At 43.0% G+C, this 13716-nt stretch overlaps 1 protein-coding gene across 2 annotated transcripts; it reads left to right on the top strand.

Annotated features, from left to right (window-relative positions):
• Positions 1 to 1509: 1509 nt before the first annotated feature.
• LOC149427716 (sulfotransferase 1 family member D1-like) lies at positions 1510 to 12742 on the top strand. Of its 2 annotated transcripts, none has more exons than XM_089667744.1 (8): positions 1510 to 1601; positions 6555 to 6776; positions 9124 to 9249; positions 9394 to 9491; positions 10923 to 11049; positions 11227 to 11321; positions 11414 to 11588; positions 12190 to 12742. In XM_089667744.1, exons 2-8 carry the CDS (start codon positions 6608 to 6610, stop codon positions 12294 to 12296), a joined length of 897 nt encoding a protein of 298 aa, XP_089523870.1. In that variant the 5' UTR covers positions 1510 to 1601; positions 6555 to 6607; the 3' UTR covers positions 12297 to 12742. The 2 variants fall into 2 exon arrangements, with proteins under 2 accessions (XP_089523870.1, XP_089523871.1); XM_089667745.1 differs by lacking the exon at positions 1510 to 1601 and adding an exon at positions 1738 to 1758.
• Positions 12743 to 13716: the final 974 nt, after the last annotated feature.

Here is a 13716-nt window from a genome sequence, read left to right as displayed (position 1 = left end):
AGCCCGAGTTTTCAAATGGTCAGTCCGCCCCTGGTAGTAGAACAGTTACAACTACTGGCATAGGGAAGGTTGGACAAGAGAACCCTACGCAAAAGCCTTGTATGTTAAGTGACCTTTCTATGAGTCTCATTCCCTGACTAGCTACTGGCGAGAGGAGAATTAAATATTGTCCTGCTGGTGTTGGAGGCCTTTCCTACCTCTCATGATGGAACGCTCATTCTTTTAACAGAGAGTATTTGTAATCCACAGCTTAACGTAACAACACAGTCCCCTCGTGGCAGAACTCTTCTCAGAAGTAACTAGCAGCAAACAGCGTTGGCCAGTAGGCCTCTGACCACCCAGACGCAGTCTGCCCTTCGACATTCAGAATACATGAAGAACACCAAAAGGTGTTCAGTAGGGCTGAGTTCATGGCTCTGTGCAGGCCACTTGAGTTCCTCCACACCAAAACCCATTGTAACAGAACCGTCCCCAGACTGCACTTGGGTACTTCCGTTAGGACACCGCTTCCCTGTCCGAACTCCGACCACAGACACCACAGCAGACCATACAAGACTAGACACCAGTCTTGAAGTAAGCCAGGAAATAGACTACTTTATTTTAAAACAGATACAAGATATATACATTCAAGGGAACAACCCCCCCCCCTCCCTGCATAATGACACAGGGCGGGGCACTCTACCTTTAGTAACAAGAGACACACCAACAGACAGTTCCATCAGGAGGGAGGGCTGCTGGAAACACCCCCCACCAAGCCAATACACAAACACATACATCCCATAATAGTTTGCTCCCAAGCAAGACACACAATAGAACAATAGGATTCAACCACATGGCATCAAACTATCAACAACCCCCCCACCCCAATATTAGGACAGATCACCCTGTACCCCTAACAGGCACAGGGTGACTTACACATAAGAGGGATATGGGGAGCTGTGACAGGGGTCTCCCCACCCCTCCAAAGTGAGCTGTGTTCCATGGGCCCCCCCACCCAAAGTGACTCCCGTCACACCCATCAATCCATGTCTTTATGGAGCTGGCTTTGTACAGAGGGGTACAATCATGCTGGAACAGAAAGGGTATTCACCAAACTGTTACCACAAGTTTGGAAGAGCGCAAACCTGAATACCCCCAGCAGGAACAATTTTGTGTTGAGCCACATTCATAGCTGTGTTGGGCCACAGCTTGGTCACCACGGCTATAGTGCAGTTCTATTGAATGTTAGATTGTAGAATGACCTCTTCCAATCATTCTTTGGATTAACGTTCAGTCATGAAAGGGTTTTTACCTAGTCCTAGACACAATGAAATCCTGCAGACAGATTAAATAGAATATTATACCAGATGAGGGAAGATATTTTCACTTTGCATAAAATCTTAAGTCATCAATAGATTTTTATTAGGAGGATAAAGTGTCCTATGTTCTAGGCAGGGCCCGGCAATGAATGGGTTGAATTATAATCTGCGTACAACCCCCGCCCTCTGTGTGTCAGTCTCCAGTTTCATTCTTGGCTCACCGATTGTACACTGCCTGAAAACCTGAGCAAAGGTGACTCTCCTTTCCGAGTGTCACTCTTCTGTCCCACAGATCCCTGGAAGGTAAGGCTATCATCGGGACCGCTAATCTGCCATAGTCTGCAAACTGTACCGTAATCCGTTTATAATTCGAGGATCATGTTATGGTGACGTGGGACGGGTTGAGAATTTATGAGAAGTTAACCCTACATGAGGCCAGTAATTATCTACAAAGTCATAGGTAAAAGTTCAGTCAGATTTCCAGAGGTTACTTCCTGAAGACCCTTTTATTATCCTTTGTATCTCTCAACTCTCCATATATTTTATATCATTTCTTTCCAGGTCTTCTATTTCTCACTTCCTACGTCTCTCATTCCTATACTGCGCCATCCTTCACCAAAATTATTATTCCTGGATAATGTTCTCCTCAACAAATACATTGTGCAATGTGCTCCCGACATGTTTCGCCACCTACGTAACTTCATCAGGGGCCAGGGTGCTTTGGGAAAGTGTCATGGAACATATTTGGGTATATGATAGAACACCTATCAGTGAAACAGACCTTTTGCTAGACTTCATCCCTGATGAAGTCATTGATCATTTTTGGTCATTTACAGTCAACTGGGGGGCCAGGGAGCTGTCAGTTGTGGCGAGAGTCCATTAAAAGAGGTCATCACGTTTGTGTCGTTGAGATCGGCACTGGACTTTATTGACTCTGGATCTGCATTGCTGGACGTCGTGATTGATGGTGGATTTACTATGTCTTTTGTTTTTTTAATATAGAACATTTTCATGATGTGTGTGTTTATTTAGGTTCTGACCCCCCAAATCCCCACAACCACCAGTCCAGGGTTGTGGTTAAGAGGCCCTTGTTCTCATCAACATGATGTGTGTGTTTATTTACTATTTCATTTTTTTTGAAGGAGCAACCCTAGGGTACTATGCAGCCTTTACTCATTCATGTTGGGTGAGCTGGAAAGCTTGGGGTGTCTTTATTTTAAAGGGGGAATTTAGATACGTTCTGCCTCCCCAAATCCCCACAACCACCAGGCCAGAGTTGTGGTTACGAGGCCTTTGTTCTCATCAATACATAAACAGGTGGACACAGTGTCTTGCCATGAGACCTCCAAATACCCTCCCAATGTTGTTGGCATCTGGCCTGGGGGCTCAAGGATGGGGTTGCAAGCTGGCTGCACCACCCTATTCTGGCCAGCCAGGGTGCATGCTCAGATTTGGGTCAAGTATGTATTTTTGGCAGAAACCTATGCTTTTTTGGATTTCTTGACTTTTTTTTTTTACCAAATATTTTCATAACCATATGTGATCAATGATGTCACCCAGGTGGTGTACAATCAGAAGCATGAAAGAGATCAGAACTAAATTGGGCTTTTAGATAAGCTCCCCGCACAGACCGCCTTAACCATCAAGCCAGGGTTGTGGGGTAGAAGCCCTTGTCGTCATCAAGACATTAACATGGACCATGGTGCCTTGCCAGGGGGGTTCAAAGTACCCTCAGAATTTTGAGGGCATCTGGCTTTGTTTGGTTCCAGGGGGAAGGTGTGTTCATGCTCGCTGCACCTCCTCTTACTGACCAGTTAGGCTGTATGGGTCTGGTATGTATTTTGGGTGAAGGGGAACCCTACTTCATTTTTAATTTTTGTATACTTTTTGTTTTTTGCTGGGTGACATCATTGACCATATATGTTGATGATGATCAATGATGTCACCCAGGATCCCCCAGAAGAAAGTCTGGAGATGGGAACTGTCATTTAGCAGCAAGGTTTTTTTTTGGTATTTTATTTAAATAATTTTGCATTGGTGCATGCACCCCACCCACCCCCTGGAAGTGCCCAGCTCCCCATGCCATTTGTTTGACATTTGCTCACCTATCAACCTTGAAAATGTCCAGAACTGATCTTGAAAATTTGCCTCCTATTGCTTTCAATGGGGTTTGCATTCATGTTTGCGCTTGGCAGAGCTGATGATGAGTTTGCCAAATCACCTGTAAAGCAAACACAAGCACTTTCAGTCATTATTGATTACAAAGGTGACAGCCAGACGTGGCGTAATGCTAGGAGCTGGGTGCCGGGTGGGTACTATGATGAAAAAGATAATTACATGAGTAAGGTTCACAGTTATCAATATAATGGAACACTGTTATCGGAAATCTTGCATTTTGAGCGATTACAGATTTTGAGCTATTTTTTGGCATTTACCTGTAACACACTTTTACATACCTTTCAAAGCTGTGCATTGATTATTGTATTTCTGTAAATACCCCTCTGTGCTGGTCATACATCAAAAAATGGCTTCCATACAGGGGCGGACTGACCATTTGGAAACTCGGGCACTGCCCGAGGGCCTGGGGTCAGTAGGGGGCCCCATGAGATGCTCCTGGTACCTTTTTCATAGGCTTTTTTGAGTTTGGGCAAGGACACAGGGGCCCCATGATCCCCTATTGCCCGGGGGCCCCATGAGTTGTCAGTCCGCCCCTGCTTCCATACTTATAGACCTGGATTATTTATGCAACAAATGAAGGGCAGCAAAAATCCAGAATTGTTATCCTAGCTGGAATGGAAGGACAGTTAGCACTTTCAGAGTGAGAGGTCAGTAATGTCTGACTGCATTATTTACTTATGACAGGTTTCCTTTAAAGTCATATTTATAAATAAAATAAAATGAACCTGCAAATGAATAAAGTTTCCACTGCCTGGTGTGTTCATTCTTAGTCTCTATTAAAGTCTATATTTTAAAATATATATATTTTTTAAATGTATTCTTCAGATTTTTTTTAACATATAAAAAAGTCATTTTAACATATATTTTTACATATATTTGTAAATGCATTCCAAAAATGTAGATTTGTATTTTTAAAGACATACAGTATATTTGATATATATTTTTAAAAATATGTTTTATATATTTTGTAATAAAACCGCATTTCAACATACAATATATACAGTTGTGTTCAAAATAATAGCCGTCAGACATCACTAACCGGATCAATCACTGTTTTTGGTGGAAATAATATTTCTACATGGCAAATAATTTCCTAGCAGGTGTAGTAGAGTAATAGAAATCCAACAGACCCAACAGTCATGACATGCATGCTGCTGATTCTGTGTCATTGAATCACTCATTGAAAGGGGCGTGTTCAAAATAATAGCAGTGTGGAGTCCTATTAGTGAGGTCATTCATTCTTTGATAAACAGGTGGCAATTATTGCCCTTATTTAAGGAAGGAAGGCAGCAAATGCTGGACATGCTGGTTACAGTGCATTTCTCTCTGAAATTCTGAGGAAAATGGGTCGTTCCAGACATTGTTCAGAAGAACAGCGTACCTTGATTACAAAGTTGATTGGAGAGGGGAAAACATATAAAGAAGTGCAGAAAATGATCGGCTGCTCAGCTAAAATGATGGCAAATGCTTTAAAATGGCAACCAAAACCTGAAAGACGTGGAAGAAAGCAAAAAACTACATTGGAATGGATAGAAGAATAGCCAAAATGGTGCGGACTCAGCCAACAATCAGCTCCAGGAAGATGAAAGAAGGTGTGATGTTCCCTGTGAGGACTGTTACAATTAGAAGACGCCTATGTGAAGCCAAGCTATCTGCAAGAAGTCCCCGCAAAGTCCCACTGTTGGAAAAAAGACGTGTGCTGAAGAGGTTACAATCTGCCAAAGAGCACATTGACCGGCCTAAAGAGAAATGGGGCAACATTTTGTGGACTGATGAAAGTAAGATTGTTCTTTTTGGGTCTAGTGGGCGGAGACAGTTTGTCAGACGACCCCCAAACACTGAATTCAAGCCACAGTACACTGTGAAGACCGTGAAGCATGGTGGTGCAAGCATCATGATATGGGGATGTTTCTCATACTACGGTGTTGGGCCTATTTATCACATACCAGGGATCATGGATCAGTTTGAATACATCTGAATACTTGAAGAGGTCATGCTGCCTTATGCTGTAGAGGAAATGCCCTTGAAATGGGTGTTCCAACAAGACAACGACCCCAAACACACCAGTAAACGTGCAACATCTTGGTTCCAGACCAACAAGATTGACGTTATGGAGTGGCCAGCCCAATCCCCGGATCTTCATCCAATAGAAAACTTGTGGGGTGACATCAAAAATGCAGTTTCTGAGGCAAAACCAAGAAATAGAGAAGAACTGTGGAATGTGGTCCAATCATCCTGGGCTGGAATACCTGATCACAGGGGCCAGAAGTTGGGTGACTCCATGCAACACAGATGTACAGCAGTTCTCAGAAACAGTGCGACTACAACCAAATATTCATGAAGTCATTCAAAGGAAAGCAAAATCTTCCAACATTTCTCAGTTTATATAGTGAATGTTTGAGTTTGTAAAGAAGAATACAAACACTGCTATTTTTTTTGAACCGTCTAATATTCACTTTTCTTCCATTTTTTTAGAGGAACAACACAAATTTAATGTATTTTTCTTCATGTTTTGATTTGGAATAGAATGTGTCGTGTTCCCAATGCATTTGTGTGGATGGAAATAAAAGCAATTAGAAGGATTTTCAGCTTTATTCACTTTTTTCAACACACTGCTATTATTTTGAACACAACTGTATATATATTAATTGAAATATATTTTGAAATATATTGAATATGGCCAAAATTGTAGTATTTCAAATATATTTTTCCTCCATGTGGGTGGGCTTAGACCGTCTGGATAGAGGAGTTGTGAAGTATGCACTAAAGGCTCGTTCTGATTGCCAATCCAACAGTTCATTTTTCTAAACAGGGTCACTTTAATGGTCAATGAGATGAGCTCAGTTACAGAGTCTAATATTTTCAGTGAGGTCATGGTATACCAGAAGCAGAGTCTGTAGAGAACAAATATGGCTGCCCCCATCTACACATATAAGTACAAGCTATAGATGGAAACAAGCATTTTAAATAATGAACATACACTGACAAAATAATCTGCATTAAGCGTATATCATTCTCATATATCTCAATAAATATAAAAAAAATAATAAATTATTGTTCCCCTTTTAAACTTTCTAGGCTTTGATGACTTTCAAGGTGTTTCGTTGGACCAGTGAATAGCACAGCACACAATGCCTCTTCCTAACATTTCCCCAGAAGTCTTGGAGTCACTTAAACACCCCCCACTGATATGGGTGGACGGGATGCCCACCATCGGTCCTTTTGCAGCCAACTGGGACAACGTTGTGAAATTCCAGGCCCGAGAAGATGATCTGCTGATAGCCACCTATCCAAAATCCGGTGAGGACAGAAATAAGAAATGTGGCCGTAGTGGGCCATCTATGAAAAATAAATACAAATTGAATACATTTAAGAGACAAAGGTGCAAACACAAACTTACACTTTAAATCATTTTCCAAGACAAATATTCTTTAATTCTGGGTGGTTCTAAAATAGTGGCCATAATGAGGTGTTTTACTCTCTGTGCAATCTGGCAAATTTTCATTAGGATGTTTGGTGAACAAATGTTCTTTTATTCTAGGCCAGGGGTCTCCAAACTTTCTAAACAAAGGGCCAGTTTACTGGCTTTCAGACTTTAGGGGGGCCGGACTGTGGCCATTGTCCTGCATCATTGGAATGAAACAATGCATCTTTGGCATTGGGGGGAGGAATAGTGTCCTATTCTTGGTGTAAGTTGAAGAAATAGTGACCCATCTTTGGTGTCAGTGGGAAGTATGGTGCCCCATTCTTAGTGTCAGTGGGAGGAATTAGTGCCCAATTGCAGGTGTCAATGGGAGGAATAGTGCCCCATCGTAGGTGTCAATGGGAGGAATAGTGCCCCATCGTAGGTGTCAATGGGAGGAATAGTGCCCCATCGTAGGTGTCAATGGGAGGAGTAGTGCCCCATTGTAGGTGTCAATGGGAGGAATAGTGTCCCATCGTAGGTGTCAATGGGAGGAATAGTGCCCCATCATTGTTGTCAGTGGGAGGAATAGTTCCTCATCGTAGGTGTCAATGGGAGGAATAGTTCCCCATCGTAGGTGTCAATCAGAGGAATAGTGCCCCATCGTAAATGTCAATCAGAGGAATAGTGTCCCATCATTGGTGTCAATGGGAGGAATAGTGCCCCATCGTAGGTGTCAATGGGAGGAATAGTGCCCCATCGTAGGTGTCAATGGGAGGAATAGTGCCCCATCACTGGTGTCAGTGGGAGGAATAGTGCCCCATCATTGGTGTCAGTGGGAGGAATAGTGCCCCATCATTGGTGTCAGAGGGAGGAATACAGCCCCATCATTGGTGTCAGTGGGAGGAATAGTGCTCCATCATAGGTAGCAGTGGGAGGAATAGCGCCCCATCATTGGTGTCAGTGGGAGGAATAGCGCCCCATCATTGGTGTCAGAGGGAGGAATAGCGCCCCATCATTGGTGTCAGTGGGAGGAATAGTGCCCCATCATAGGTAGCAGTGGGAAGAATAGTGCCTCATCGTAGGTGTCAATGGGAGGAATAGTGCCCCATCGTAGGTGTCAATCGGAGGAATAGTGCCCCATTGTAGGTGTCAATCGGAGGAATAGTGCCCCATTGTAGGTGTCAATCGGAGGAATAGTGCCCCATCGTTGGTGTCAATCGGAGGAATAGTGCCCCATTGTAGGTGTCAATTGGAGGAATGGTGCCCCATCATAGGTGTCAATGGGAGGAATAGTGCCCCATCATTGGTGTCAATTGGAGGAATAGTGCCCCATCGTAGTTGTCAATCAGAGGAATAGTGTCCCATCGTAGGTGTCAATGGGAGGAATAGTACCATAGTACCCCATCATAGGTGTCAATGGGTGGAATAGTGTACCATCGTAGGTTGCAATCGGAGGAATAGTGCCTGTTGTTGATATCAGTAGCAGGAAATATGCCCCCTTGTTGGTGTCAGTGAGAGGAACAGTGTCTTGTATCAGTGGGAGAAAAAAGTGTCCCAAGGGCCAGATAAGGGCAAGCAAAGGGCCGCATCTGGCCCCCATGCCGTAGTCCGAAGACCATTGTTCTAGGCAGTAGAAATATATGGCATCATGACCACTAGATGGAGCTGAGGAGCGCAGGAAATAAATATGTCTTTGTAACAAGAGATACAATGTAACAGTTACTTGGGTACATTTATTTGATAATTATGTCTAGTGATCTCTAGGGTTGTTACATTGTATCTCTTGTTACAAAAACATATATGCAGTATGTTCCTCAGCTTCATCTAGTTGCCATAATGCAGTATTTTACTTTCTCTGCAAATTGGGAAAAAGCAAATGATCATTTAGGCTACTTTCAATTCTGAACAAACATCCTTTTTATTTTTGTCAGTAGTGAAATACCACATTATGGCCAATAGATCGATCTAGATCTAAATGGCTGTCAGATCGCTAGAGGGAATTATCAAATAAATATACGAAAAGAATTGTTAGATCGATGTACAGTATGTGTTTCTTATGCTCCTCGGCTCCATCTACTGGCCATAATGTAGTATTTTTCTACTGCCCAGAATAAAAGAACCTTCATTCAGAAGACAAGGCCTAATGAACATTCGTTTTCGCCCAATTTGCACAGAATGATTTGGTGGATGGCCATGCACATTTTTAATAAATGTACCCTTTAATATGTCTAATATCTTCAGGGACCACATGGGTGAGCAAGATAGTCGATCTCATCATGAATGGGGGAGACATGAAGAAGAGTCAGAAAGGAGCGATATTTGAGCGAGTGCCCTTCTTGGAGAGCGCAGGACCTGGAATCACCTCAGGTATCTTTCCATACCGAGTTAAAACAACAAAGTGTAAAAGCACGCAATTGTCTGAAACCGCTTTGTATGCTGTACATCACAGGATAGTCTTGTCTCCCGAATTTGTTATTTTCAGTATTCCTTCTAATTTTTTTTTTCTTCCAGCAACTGAAACACTGGACAAAATGGACCCACCACGTGTGATTAAGACCCATCTCCAGGCTGAGGTTCTTCCCAAGAGCTTCTGGGAAAAGAACTGCAAGGTCTCCTCATCTGATTTGAGTATCTGATGTACTTTGTATTTTTGAATTTGTTTAGTTTCTGGGTTAGTTATTAGTCAACACACAACCACAACATGAGTACTGGTCTTGACGAATGTAGCTTTGTGCAAGCTTTTACTAGGCATCAGTAAGCTTTAAGTGAGCTTCAAGCTCCTCTAAAACCTGGAACATTTAATCTCAATAAAGTGAATCTAAACTTTTTTTTCATAGTTTGGAAGGGTTAAACCCATGTCAGCTTTTTCGTCCTGTCAGGGGATACTTTCCTCCACTTCCTGTATCAAAAGCACAACAGGAACCAATTAGAATCTGATACAAAATAGGAAAAGTCCTCTCTTAGACAATAATCATAGGCTACCCTATTGTTCCCATCCACCTCCGTTTTCCAAGGACAGTCCCCATTTTGAGGGGCCTGTCCCAAGCAATCAAGCATCCTCCATGATGTTCCCAGTTGTGGTGGTGTACCTGGAAAAAGAGGGGTCCTCATTGCGTAACACCACTTGAAGGGTGGCCTGGTGTGGCCGCCTGTGATAGGTAGTGTGGCAGAAGTGTGCCGAGTGCTGGAACATTATCTTCATTCCAGAACCACTGAAAGAAGCCAAAACTGTTGAATTCTAATCCCTTCGGACTGGGAGAGTGCTTGGCATGGGAGGATGTGGTCAGGTAAAACACAATGAACATTGCTGGGAGGGGGATATTCTTACAGCCAGCCACTGACTGCCAATGCTGAGGGGTTAACATCCCTACCACTGACCACCAATAGAGGGGGGATTATTGCAGCCATTTACACCATGCTGGTGGTTACTAATGCTGCCAATAACACCAATGTCGGAGCTCAGTTTACTCCCATACTACAAGCCATACACCATGATGTGTCACCCACTTTATTGGTCATGCTCCTAGCTGTTGGGCTCCTAGGTGTTCTTCTTGATACCTTCAAGGTGTTCCTCCTGACTAGGCATGCTGCTTCTTATTTGAAACTTGTTAGCTTTGTCTTTATACCCTTTGCCTCTTGTTCCAAAAATCTTTGACCTATTGTCTAAGGGCTTGCTAAAAATGGAGGTATGATTTTGTGGGTGTGCCTACAAATCAGGATGTGGCTATGCAGGTGCAGCTAAAAGTGGGTATGGTCAGTAGGGTGTCTCCAGATTTTGTTTTGAAAATATGGTAACCATAGGTTTCCTCCATGGCAAGATCTGAATTAAAAATGACCAGACTGGTGCTGGTGAGTGGTTTATCGGCTTCAAGAAAGCTTCCCAGTTTAGCATGTAAAGGGTAATACTAAGCAAGGCTCAAGTATGAGGCTTTAACAATAGATCTGTCTTCCTCAGTCTTGAGAATGCAACAATTGCATTTCTACGTGACATTTCTTACTTTGGAAACAGAAGTGTAAAAGTAATTCCCATCTTTTTCTAGATGATCTACATAGCTAGGAATGCAAAGGATGTAGCGGTATCGTACTATCACTTCTACAGAATGGCCTATGGACATCCAGAGCCTGGGACATGGGATGAATATCTAAATACCTACATGGAGGGCAATGGTACGTGAGTCAGTAGTTGGTCTTTTAGAAAATGGTAGTTCCCAAGAAATGTCCATGTTCTGTATCATGGAATGGGTAGACTGGTAAACATGCTTATACGTTTCGGAGACTTTTGCAATGTTTTGTTACTTTCTTTCATGGCCATTCTCTCAAACTTGTGTTTGCTTTGTCTGGCAGTTGCTTTTGGATCATGGGCCAAACATGTGAAGGGCTGGTGGGAGATGAGGAAAAAACACAGGCTATTGTACCTGTTCTACGAGGACATGTTGGAGGTAACGTGACTTTGCTTGCTATCATTTGGAGAGCTCTTGACAGATAAGAAGAAATTGAATCTTATTGACTCTCCCCGAACCTCTTTGGTTAGGATCCAAAACGTGAGATCCGAAAGGTGATGAAGTTCATGAATCAGGAACTTCCTGAAGAGATTGTTGAAAATATACACAAGAACACTTCCTTCCAGGCTATGAAGGACAACCCCATGGCCAACTATAGTACCTTCCCATTCATGGATCACTCAATATCCCCGTTTATGAGGAAAGGTAAGAATTAGCAATCTTCTATACATACTGTAGCTTTTCATTTTCCCTCTTCTTTATTATACAAGTATTGGCACAATCAACAACAAAATTCCAAATTTAAGTGTGTGCATTACAAAGAGTGGAAACTTTTTCTTGTGTCCACATACAAAAAAAACATTATAAATAATTTTAAAAGAATTGTTATTTGCATCAAAACCTATATAAAGATGATATGGGTGTAGGGATGCTAACTATCCTGGATTTGCTGGAGCAGTCCTACATCTTGGTCCTCTGTCCTGGTGATGTTGTGTCCCGGGCCATGCCCCATGATCAAAGCATCAACCTTGTGAAGTAGCTCAAAAAGGGATTAACTGGGTTTGGGGATTCGAGTGGGAAGTATCTAGGTGGAACCAACTAGAAAAGTGGGCGTGGTAGGCAATCCTCACAGATTAAGACGTGTGGTCTGGGCGTGATTTGTGCACACCCACCCAGAATGTTGTTGGGCAAACTTTAGACTGTGGGCAGGGTTAACAGTGTCCCAGGATCTAGCACCATAATGTTTCTAAGTATGCATTTGCAGTCCCCAATGATACCTCACATGACATCTCTTTCCACCCTCAAGGAATTTTTGGTGACTGGAAGAACCAATTCACCGTAACCCAGAACGAGATATTTGACGACTATTACCAGAGGGAAATGTCTGACACGGATCTCACCTTCCGTATGTAACAAGGAACCAATTAGAGCTACAACTCTGGACCAGAACCACCATCTGCAAACCCAGGTCAGGAACCATCATCTGGAAACCCAGGACCAGAACCACCATATGCAAGCCCAGAACTACCATCTGTAAACCCAGTTCAGGGACCATCATCTGTAAACCCAGGACCAGAACAACCATAGGCAAGCCCAGAACTACCATCTGCAAACCCAGGTCAAGAACCATCATCTGGAAACCGAGGACCAAAACCACCATCTGTAAATATTGAGCTCTTTGGAGCAAACTTCAGATTTTCATGGACTTTTAAGACAAAATAATGATGCAAGAGACCTTTACAAGAAATGTTGGACTCTTTCTGGATGTTATAAATTGTATGATGGTAAATAAGAACTATGGTCTAATGAAAAAATAACAGGTTGTTTTTTAAGAAAAAAACTTTACAAAAAACTGAAAAGTTTTTTTTTCTTTACTTTGAATGAGAGAACAGTTGAGGTAGTGAGCAAATTCAGTCATAAACCCAAGTGATGGGTTTCCATGCCTTCACAACACCGTGCTGGTTGGCAGCCTAGACCATGCAAGAGCAGAGCAAGTTCCCTTTGCAACTCTCTCGGGTTCCAAGCTTTCCATGCGAAATGCCAGTGGAGTAGAAAATGCCCCAAAATCAGTGGGAGTAAGAAAATTACATAGTGCTTGAGGTCAGTTGGAGAAGGAATAGTGCCCCATCGTTGGTGTCAAGGGGAGGAATAGTGTTCCATCATTTGTGTCAGCGGAAGCAATAGTACCCCATTGCTGGTGCCAGTGGAAGGGATGGTGCCCTATTTTTGGTGTCACTGGAAGGAATAGTGCCCTTCTTTTTGGTGTTAGGGGAAGGAATAGTGCCACATCATTGCTGTCAGTGAAAGGACTAGTGCTCCATTGTTGGTGTCAGTGGAAGGAATAGGGCCCTGTTGTTGGTGTCTGTGGGAGGAATAGTGCACCATTACTGGTGTCAGTGTAAGGAATAGTGCCCCATTGTTGGTGTCAGTGTAAGGAATAGTGCCCCATTGTTGGTGTCAGTGTAAGGAATAGTGCCCCATCGTTGGTGTCAGTGGAAGGAATAGTGCCCCATCACTGGTGTCAGCAGAAGAAATAGTGCCCATCATTGATGTCAGTGGAAGGAATAGTGGCCCATCGTTGGTGCCAGTGGGAGGAATAGTGCCCCAGTAGAAGGAATAGTGCCCCATCATTGGTGTCAGCAGAAAGAATAGTGCCCATAGTTGGTGTCAGTGGAAGGAATAGTGCCCCATCATTGGTGTCAGTGGAAAGAATAGTGCCCCATCGTTGGTATCAGTGAAAGGAATAATGACCCATTGCTGGTGCCAGTGAAAATAATATTGCCGCATCATTGGTGTCAGTGGGAGGAATAGTGCCCCATCACTGGTGTCAGTG

Source organism: Staurois parvus, unplaced genomic scaffold (genome assembly GCF_062004578.1).
Source record: "Staurois parvus isolate SC_StPar_1 unplaced genomic scaffold, SC_StPar_1.0 ptg003545l, whole genome shotgun sequence".
NCBI classification, from domain to species: Eukaryota; Metazoa; Chordata; class Amphibia; order Anura; family Ranidae; genus Staurois; species Staurois parvus.
Note: the sequence above shows the minus strand (reverse complement) of the source record. Positions and strands in the feature narration are given on the sequence as shown.